Source organism: Suillus paluster, assembly GCF_016628075.1.
Source record: "Suillus paluster strain FC165 chromosome Unknown EDB91scaffold_32, whole genome shotgun sequence".
NCBI lineage: Eukaryota > Fungi > Basidiomycota > Agaricomycetes > Boletales > Suillaceae > Suillus > Suillus paluster.
The window spans coordinates 200,951-211,753 of record NW_024537592.1 but is presented as its reverse complement, the minus strand read 5'-3'; the positions used below and the strand labels follow the sequence as shown (position 1 = coordinate 211,753).

Here is a 10,803-nt window from a genome sequence, read left to right as displayed (position 1 = left end):
CTAATCACTTCCCAGTTGATCTGAAATAAAGTAGTTTATCATCAATGCAATTACAATTATATCAAGCTACTGTACTTGGAATTTATGTGGTAGTAAATAGAACAGTAGCTAGTGTTGTAGTGATAATTGAAAGGACTGACTCAGTCACTTGGGTGGAATTTTTCGCATTTTTGTCATGTGACATTGTTTTGGTATATATTGCTATTATTGTGAAGTTATACATATGGTCTTGTGGCTGAGCGGTAATGATGCTGCAGTTATAATTGTGTGATGTCTGCGGTTCTGGGTTCAATTCCTGCCTGTTGCAAATTATAATAAATGAAAATTGATCATGTCATGTGACATGTGCTATAGCATGGTGACATTTCTTTTGGCATAACTTCAGCATATTTTCAGAGTAAAAAATGGCAATATCACCTCTATTTCAGCTCTTAATGCTCTTAGTTTCACCGAATTATCTTCTGATTTCATCTAGTGAATTCCATTGAAACTACTACCCACAGTGTCCAGGTGCAGCATGAAAAGTTGCAAGCGAGAGGGAAACAGATTTGAGTAAAATGCATTGCCAGTCTGCTCTCCAGAGTCCACGATACATCTTTGTCACGAGAAAGGCATGGACAGTTACAGTATAGGACCGGTCCTTTGCCCACCCCCACTCCTTTACCCACCTCAAGCAAAATTTATTATTTCTTCATTTTTTCATATCAACATATAGGAAGATATTAAAGATGAGGCCTCAATGGACATTTGTATAGTATACGATGAAGAATTGATGTCCACGATGTTGTGCATGACACAAATCAGTCGATTTTTCCATCCTGAGTGAATTTTGTTGAGAGCCATATAGTACATCAATGATTTTTTTTGAGAAAAAGTGGCTGGTACAATACAAAGTATATACTTCGGACATCATTTTCACCTGCAACAGATTTGTGAATACCTCCTTTGTTCCTTCTACAAAGTACATAGATTGAACAATGGTAGTTTTCAAAGGTCTTATCTCGGGGAGCTTGTCACACATAGTTCTCATGCTATTCAACTTTCAAACTCTAAAGGCCACAGTGGAACAAACCAAAGATGGGGGCAATCGAGAAACCCATGTCAAGGCCAGAGCGAGCTCAGCCTGAAGTTTATGAGAGCAAGCAAGAAGACAATGGGGAAGAAGAGGATTAATCTTATCATTGCCTTTTGGATTACAAATTTACAGTGTTGCATAATGTGACATCTAAATCGAGGTGGGCAAAGGACTGGTAAAGTCAAAGATAACACTGTTTTCAACGATCTTGCTACAACACACTAATGTCGTCATTGATGGCTCTCAAAGTTTTATCGTGGTATTTACATGCACGTTGGAATATTACTGTCTACTACGATTTTTGAAAAAATGAGTTATTATGAAGTGGGATGCATTTCAAAATGTTGTGGGCAAAGGACTGGTCCTATACTGTACTTGCCAGTTGTGTAAAAACCTCACAAGCATGAAGCTGTAAGACACCTGTCAAGTTTAAATGTCGTTAACACATATGGCTCTATCCATATTTCGGGGCACTGACCTTGACAAGGGCCATCGTCATTATGACTGCGAGGGAAAAGGCTTTGGGTCACAAGTTAGAAAATCAGTTTGTGCACTTCTTTGAGCTCTGCCAATATAAACACAACTCACTGAGTCTGCAGGTCAGGTAAATGACATTGTGGTGGATCAGCTGTTCCAACAAGCGATTACGAGTACCCTTGCGCTGTTATGATCAACGTTTCACCTAATGGCAAAAGGTATCACACAACCACTAGGACTCGTCAAGGATGAGAGAATCAGATAGATTGAGAGGTAAACATCTGAGTCTACACTGGGTAGGAACGAAGAGGTTAAGTCTAAAGAGAAACTACGCTAACTACCCTACCTATATACATAACATTGAATCGGAGATATCTGAGTCTGTAAATAATCAGCCAATGAGAAAAGAGTCGTACGATAACTGCGGATGACGTAGTATGACGTCGTGATATATAAGCAATGATGTCAGAGATGGAGATTAAGTGATAGGAAGACATATGGTTCTAGCCCTGGGCGTAGGGGATCCGATCGGAGATGTGATTGGTGAAATGTGAAGGGGTGAAGCTGTGACATGGTGATGATGTGATAATGTGAAAGGTAGTGGTGTCACGTGACCGGTTCGGGTATGGGACATAGCTGAAGGAAAACCGAGAAATGAAAAATGATTCGTGTTGGGAATTCGTGACATTACCCCCTCTTTAAGGTGAGCGTCCTCGCGAACATAGGATGGTCGAATATTCTTCTGTCTCCATTCTAAGAAACCAGGAGTTTGTAAGACTGGAATGATTGCGCTTGCAATTCGACGTGATTTGGGTGCATCGGGATTTGCCGCGTAAAACTCGCTGACTAATCTTGGGGAGTTTTTTAGGTTTTCTTTGTTTTCCCAGGTTGCTTCCTCTAATGGATATCCTTTCCACTTTGATAAGAATTGCAACCGGTTTCACCGTACTCTGCTGGCTATTACTGCTTCTACTTCGTATTCTTTCATTCCTTCCATGATTTCAGGAGGTGGACACTCTGGTGCAGTGTGAGTTGTTAATGACGAGGTTTTATGAGTGGTGAGTAGTTCTACATGGAAAACCGGGTGGATTTGATAGGATTCCGGTAATTTCAACTTGTAGTTCAATTCGCCTACTCGTTCGATTATTTCGAATGGACCAAGGCGGCGATCCGACAATTTCTGACTTGGTCGTCGTTGTCTGATATTTCTGGTGTCTAGCCAAACCTTTTGTCCTACTTCGAAAATTGGTGCGTCTTTTACTCCTCGATCATAGAAGCATTTCATCCGATCATTGGCGATTTCTAGCATTGCCTTCGCTTCGTCTTGTGCCTCCTTCATTTCTGTTACTCTTTGATCGGCTAATGGAACGGTGTTGGAGGAATTAGGGGAGATGATGAATTTGGGATTATAGCCGTAGAGGCATTTGAAAGGGGAGTGTCCGGTTACGGTAATGGAGTTGTTATGCGTGAATTCTGCAATGGGAAGCCATGATGCCCAATCATTCTGACGGTAAGACGTAAACGCTCGAAGGTATTGTTCCACTTCTTGGTTTACTCGTTCTGTCTGTCCGTCTGTCTGTGGATGATATGCGGTTGACATAGACCATTTGGTTCCCAGTCTTTTTGAGACTTCTTGCATGAACTTGGACATGAATTGTGTTCCACGATCGGAGATCACCTTCTTTGGTGTTCCGTGCAATTTCCATACGCATTTAAGAAACAAGTCCGCGATTCCTTTTGAAGTAACGTCTTTGGTGGTTGGCGCGAGATGGGTTTGCTTGGTGAAGCGATTGACTACTACGAGGATACTGTCTTTGCCTTCTGATTTAGAGAGATCGGTAATCAGGTCACAGCTAATTGTTTGCCATGGACCTTCGGGAATTTCATTAGGCTTCAAGGGACCATGGGGTTTAGATGGTAACACCTTCGTTTGTTTGCATCTGTTGCATCCATCTACGTAGTCATTGACCCACTTCTGCATCTGTGGCCACCAATAGTTACGAGAAACGAGTTCGAGAGTTTTAGCACGTCCCATATGTCCTGCTGCAGGTGAATCGTGAAAGATTTCTAGCACCGAGCGGCGAATGTCTTTGTTGTTGGGTACGTAAACCAATCCCCTAAATAGAATGAGTCCATCTTCTGTATTCCATTCTTCTAGTCCTTTTCGCAGTTGGACTGGGGCCTTCTTAAGGGTTTCGATAGCGTTTCGGACTTCTGGATCTAGATCTGTGCAGTTTCTGATTTGTTTAAGCAACGTTTGCTCTCCTTGTATCAGAACTTGACCTCTTTTTGCGGCTTTGATTTGGAAAAACTCGGGTTTCAAAAGCATGCAATCCAAATTGTCGTTTTCTACCCACCCTGTGGTCTGGCCTCCTGGACAGAGCATCGGCAGTGTCGTTGACCTTCCCCGGTTTATGATGCAGTGTGAACTCGTACTCTGCCAGGAACAAGGACCACCTCGCTTGTCTGCGAGTTAACTTCTGACTTGTCATGAAGTATTCAAGGTTTTTGTGGTCTGTCCATATCTCTACCGGTTCTGGTGCACCTTGCACATAATGCCTCCACTCTTCCAAAGCGCGAATAATAGCTAATAGTTCTTTGTCATGAATATCATAGTTTTGCTCTGCGTCTTGCATGGATTTACTGAAAAAGGCAACAGGGTGCCATAGTCCATCGTCTTCCTTTTGAGACAATACGCCACCTGTAGCATAGTCAGATGCATCTGTTTCGATTTTTTTCTTTTTTGTGGCATCTGGCATTGCTAATACTGGTGCGGATGTGAAATTGTCTTTAAGGGTTTGGAAAGCCCTTTCCTGTTTGTCCGTCCATTCCCATGGTACACCCTTCCTGATGAGGTCGTTCATGGGTTTGGCAATGTTCGAGAATCCGAGAATAAAACGACGATAAAAGTTCGCAAATCCCATGAATCGTTGGATGTCCTTGACACAGGTAGGAGTGGGCCATTCTTGTACTCCTTTAACCTTAACTGGATCCATAGAGACGTGTCCATCTTTAACGATCAAACCGAGGAATTCTACTTCCTTCTTCTTGAAGGAACACTTCTCGGGTTTGAGATAAAGATCATTGTCCTGAAGTCTTTTCAATACTTCGCGTACCACCTTCCGATGCTCCTCTATAGTTCCATTGGTGAAAACCAGGATGTCGTCGATATAGACTACAACGACTTTTCCTTCTTTGAGATCTTGGAAAATCTGGTCCATCATGGTTTGGAAAGTGGCAGGAGAGTTCATCATTCCGAAATACATAACTACTGGTTCATGGTGTCTGAAAGGAGTTTTGAAGGCTGCCTTCCATTCATCTCCTTTTCGCATTCTAATATTATTGTATCCCCATCGAACGTCCATTTTCGAAAAGAGGCTTGCACCGGTAAGAGAATCGATGAGATCTTGCGATTGGGGAAGAGGGTATGCGTTTCGGACGGTTTTCTCATTTAACCTCCGATAGTCCATGACGGGTCTAAGTTTTCCGTCTTTTTTGGCAACAAAGAAGAAAGGAGCTGCTACTGGGGATTCTGAATCTCGCAGTCTCCCTAATTCATATTCTTGTTTGAGCCACTTCTCACATGCGTCGTGTTCTGCGGGCGAAAGGGGATATGCTTTCGAGTTTGGAGGAAGGTCATTAGGATCCTTGAAGTCTACTTTATGATCCCACTTCTTGGGTTCAGGGAATCTAGTAGATTCTTCTTCGGAGAAGACCTTGAGATAATCATGGAGCCATTCTGGGACCATCTCTTCTACGGACTTCTTTTCCTTCTTCTTTTCCTCTTGTTGAGCTAACTCCGAAACGACTGAGCTTTTGTACTTGATCCACACGTTTCGTGGTGAATCTTCATCTTCGATCTCCTCTATCTCTACTTTTTTAGGAGCACTCGAATCTGAAGGCTGTACTTTGGCTGCAGGGATCGAAGTTTCCATGGTGACTTCATCGTCATCTTCTTCCATGGGTAACAAAGCAGGTAACATGTCCTTCTGCTTTTTTGCCTTGGTCTTTCTCTTCTTGACCTTGGCATCCTCGCATTTGACTGGGCAGCGGTTCAACATCATTTTTCCCGCATTCCAATCTATGTTTGGATTATGATATCGTAGCCAATCTACTCCAATGATAACATCATCGGTTCCTAGATCTGTGATCAGAAAGGCTACTTCTTCTTTGTGATCTCCTATCTTCAGAGTCAAATCTGCGTAGCTTTTGATTGGTCCGGCGGAGTTTTTAGTTCCATCGATATTGCGGATGGGCAGTGCTCGCAGTAACTGCTTGGTTTTGACTTCGTTCTTGTCTACGAACTTTTGGCTTAGAAATAAGTTCGTTGCTCCGCAGTCTACTAGAGCTTCTAATTCTGCTTTTTTGTTTTTTCCCTTCAACGTGATTGGCAAGTAAAAATGATCTCGTTTATTTCCAGAACAAACTTCCGATACTTCCATAAACATGATTGCCAAGTCACTAAGGATAGAAAAACGATTGTTCTGGTCTAAGTTCACAGTCAACTTCGACCTATCTAAAAACCCCATTTCTTGAGGGCTTCGTCTGAAGAGGTTAGGAAGATCCTCTCGTTCATGATGCGTTGGATATCTTCCAGCGTGATGGGCTTCACCGCTGGTTTCTCTTCTTCTTCTTTGACCGCTTTGATAGCAGGTCCCTTGCCTTTGGTATCCATCGGCTGTCCAGTGCAATTACGAGCCATGTGCCCGGGTTTTCCACAACGATAACACTTGAAAGTGTCTCCCGATGTTATGACCCACGTCCCTTAACCTAACTAGTAGGTGTCTGGAGTTGGAATCACACCACAGGACTCAGTCAAAGAGGATAAAGCGAGATGGATTGAGAGGGAACGTCTAGGCCCTACAATGATGTAGAAACGAGGAGGTTAAGTCTAAGGAGTACTACTGACTACTACCTAGACTATATACTACTATTGGGGCGGAGCTATCTGAGTATGAAAGGTATGTGATATAACTATATACGGTCATAACATTGCACCTAGGGTATAGGGCGTCTTATCAACCAATCAACTACAAGAAGAGAAGGGTAAAGGGTTTATAGGGCCAAGGGTATCGGTAATTAAGCAGGGTTCTCAGGGACTGCTTCTATTCAGGGTGAACGGAGATTAAGAAGGGTGTGAGAGAGTTCTGTGACTAGAAGTCTCGAGCGGTAATTAAGGATCTCGATAAGAGATGTGATCGAGATAGGATCTGAGGATCTAGATCTAAGGATCTAGATAGAATCTGGATCTGGAGATGTATCGGGTACGATCGGATCTAAGGGTTCTCCAGGGTCTTCGGTAATGAACATGCTTCTCTATGAGCGATGCTTCTGTGATAGGGATCTAGGGTTTAGCTGTGACTGTGCAACAGGTTCTAATGTAAGGGGTTCGATAAATGACAGAGGTAACTCTTAACGTGTCATGAGAAGTGAAGGTGTGCGATGTGAAGGGATGACTTCTTCGAGAGATAACTCGTAGAGGGCTCTTGGTTATGGTTCGATCATAGAGGCGTATAGACGCTTATGATATAACCCGTTGCCTAATCGTAGGACTTCTAAGGATGTGATGAGTTCGTATGTTTTAGGGTTACGGATAAGATGGATGACGTTGATATAGTATAGATATGATGTAAAGATAGTGATCGTTAATCGGTTATCCATCTTATCTTATCAGGGATCTATCTAATCTAATCTTATCGGATAAGGTGACTTAGGGTTCGATAATCGAATTTTAGATGCAGTTGGTAACATTCATGACACCCGATTTTCCTTGAGGTTGGGGTCCACCTCGTGTCTTTGATGCATCTACGTCCATTGCATCTCCTCCTTGAGAAACTGGTTTGAGAGGGCCTCTTTCAACCCATGGGTGACGTGGTGGTTGCCAGGTCTTCTTTTTCTCATCGTCCAGTTCTTCAAAGTTCATTCCAATGATAAGAGCATGCGAAATCATTCCTTCTAGGGTGCTCTTGTCCCTAGGGTTTACGTGGGCCAACTGATCCCGGATCCGTTGGGATAATGCGAGATGGAACTTGCACATGAGTTCGTAGTCTGAGAAGCGGCAGTGGGCGATCTTCTGTCTGAAGAGAGAGACGAATTCCGTGATGTTGCGGTTTCCTTGCTGGAGATGATCTATCTCCCGAGCCATCTTCTCTTCCTTGTTGATGATGCCCCACATGGCTTGCATGTCATTCTTCAACTGGTCGTATGAACCGAGTCGTCCGCTTAAGGAAACCTTGGATACACTTTCTCCCCATTTTGCTGCAGAGCCCTTGCAGAAAGAAATAAGACAGGAACTCTTCTGGAGCTCAGAGGCGGTGGGATAGGAGGTGAGGTAGAGATCGAGCTGGGAGAGGAATGTATCAACGTCGATGGAGTTCTTGTCTCCCGTGAACTCTGTAGGTTTGGCCATCTTGAAATCAGAGCTCGAAACTCCAGAGGTAAATGCCTGTGTTGTTGGCGTTGTCGTACGAAAGGCTTGCAAAGCCGTGATCATTTGCTCTGCTGCCGTCAGCCTCTCTGCTAGCTCGTTCTTCTCTGTCTCTACCCTGTTCAGGTTCTTGGCTAAGAGTGCGAGATGGTCTTTCATCTCGTTGTACCGGTTTTGGTTGAGCTCTCTTTCTTGGGCAGTTATGTGAAATATGGCGTCCGAAATGCTCTGGTGGGTGATGGTAGTCCCCTCTGGGTCTAAGATGCCTTCCGCTACCACAGAGCCTGGCCTCGACAGGGTCGGTGTGGAGTTTTCTGCAGATACCGATGGCCCTGCTCCTAGTGTCTGCCATCCTTGAATTGGTGCGTGGTGCGGGGCGGGGGATTGGATGGTTCTCCACTCTTGCTCGGACATGAAGGAAGGGGCAGTTGTTTTCCCGACAGGTATCGTTGTCGTGGATTTGTAAGGCGCGGTCTCTGACGAGACGGGATCTCCAAGGGGGAGCTATGATGACTATAGGTGCGAATACAGCGCGTGTAGCGGTTTGTCAACCTAAGTAGAACTCGAGAGGAGTTCGGGAACGACGCGGTGAAGTTTGGGTCTTCTTAGTACCCACAACCTCCTAAGGTAATGTAACTAGGGTTGTAAGACCCGCGAGTGCCGTTCTTTATAGTACGAAAGAAAAGTAGGTAGTGTGCAGTCGGTAGAGTTTTGGACCTAACTGCAGGTGTGCGGAAACAGGACCTAAGTGTCACTGCTCCTTATAGACTGGCGGCTCACGTAGGGCAAGGGCCTGGTCTACTTCTACAAAAGACTAACATAAAAGAAAATGGTATAGTGCGCGTCTGGGAAAGATGATTTGAAAAACGTAATCCGCGAGAGTACTCTCAGCAGAATAGCATGGGTGAAGTTTATCGAGGACAAGGTGTCCAAGACAAAGTTCAAGTCGGAGTGGTAAGATAGACTTAACCTAATGCTATGATCAATGTTTCACCTAATGGCAAAAGGTATCACACAACCACTAGGACTCGTCAAGGATGAGAGAATCAGATAGATTGAGAGGTAAATGTCTGAGTCTACACTGGGTAGGAACGAAGAGGTTAAGTCTAAAGAGAAACTACGCTAACTACCCTACCTATATACATAACATTGAATCGGAGATATCTGAGTCTGTAAATAATCAGCCAATGAGAAAAGAGTCGTACGATAACTGCGGATGACGTAGTATGACGTCGTGATATATAAGCAATGATGTCAGAGACGGAGATTAAGTGATAGGAAGACATATGGTTCTAGCCCTGGGCGTAGGGGATCCGATCAGAGATGTGATTGGTGAAATGTGAAGGGGTGAAGCTGTGACATGGTGATGATGTGATAATGTGAAAGGTAGTGGTGTCATGTGACCGGTTCGGGTATGGGACATAGCTGAAGGAAAACCGAGAAATGAAAAATGATTCGTGTTGGGAATTCGTGACATGCGCCAGCCTACAGCGACCTTGTACAGTGAGAACACCCATATTTCTTGGGACCATTATTTATGGTAGGACACAAATAAGATTATACTCACGGATCTCCGCCATGACCAGAATCACGTAGAGGAATATGATGGATGTATCCTTGCCAGTTTCAAAACAACTTGTGACAGGGATATGAGATTTGGTGACTGCAGCAGTGCTTCAGTGCAAGAAGCCCTTTCTGACTGTCCAGGGAAACATACTTGCAGGGGGGGATCAGATGATCGAGAGAACCACAATCGCAGCAATAACATACATCTAAGCAGTTAAAATTCAATTAACATAGAGACCCTAGTAAAATTGAAGCTTGGGACTGACCAGCCCACTTATCAGGAATGGAACCACTATGCGCCTCCTAAATCCCCAAATTGCACAAACACGGGTCAAAAAGACACCTTGCAGGTTCTGTTCAATGAATCCACAGACATAGGATGTCAAAAGCAAACCTTCCGCACACACCACTATGAAACCTCCCAGATCTATGTCACAACTATTAGGAATAATTTTGGTTTTAGAAATGAGGAAAATGCACAGGTATTTATGGAATATATCACTTGACACATCTGTCACAACACCATAGTTGAGTGCGGCTTCACAGTCATTGCAAAACTCACATGAATTGACATCATGGGTTGAAATGCCACTGCGAATGTCATGAATCAAAATGATTAACGTCATCCAAAGGCGCTTACCGAGCATCTCCAATGTCAAGTAACAGCAGGTAAGATATCGACAGACAAAGTAAAGGAGCTTCACCCATTTCCATTGTGACTGCCTCAAAAACGCCATCTGGAATGTTTCACACCTTTAAGCCTGTATATCGACTGAAAAATACAGCTAAGGGTACCTCGTCAGCTAAGGTGAGGAAATAGTCATACGCCTGCAGTGATATAGATCAATAATTTGATTGAGAGTGATTCATGCAAGGTTACCCAGGACGAAGTTACAGCCACTGCGACAATTTTATGGACAAGTCAGTATATTTTATAGCCAACACAACTTGAAAGAGAATGCGGACCATTGGCATACTAGATAGATCATGAGCAGCTGGAACCAAACAGGGTATCACTCACGTTAAGACCCCACAGCACCCGTCCAAGTTCAAGTATGTCCTTACTAGTGGAGCTCATCATGGTGCACGCGTCTTCACCTTGTGGAAGTGGGTATACACCTTGATACAAGTAACTGGTGCATTGTATATAGATTGGAAGCTTTGTACAGCTTGAGTGGAGGCGAATAATTTTGAGATTGGGAACAGATTCCGAGCATTCACTATGAGCCCTGGAGACGATGAGAGACATTTGGGCCTG

The 10,803-nt window shown here is 43.9% G+C and overlaps 1 protein-coding gene across 1 annotated transcript; it reads right to left on the bottom strand.

Moving 5' to 3' along the window:
- Positions 1–9,709: 9,709 nt before the first annotated feature.
- EDB91DRAFT_1082775 (uncharacterized protein) lies at positions 9,710–10,626 on the bottom strand (the record flags this gene model as incomplete). The annotated part of the gene is made up of 7 exons (XM_041315538.1): positions 9,710–9,751; positions 9,812–9,898; positions 9,953–9,972; positions 10,108–10,136; positions 10,186–10,268; positions 10,299–10,373; positions 10,567–10,626. The coding sequence occupies 7 exons, from the start codon at positions 10,624–10,626 to the stop codon at positions 9,710–9,712; spliced, it is 396 nt and encodes a 131-aa protein (XP_041176358.1).
- Positions 10,627–10,803: the final 177 nt, after the last annotated feature.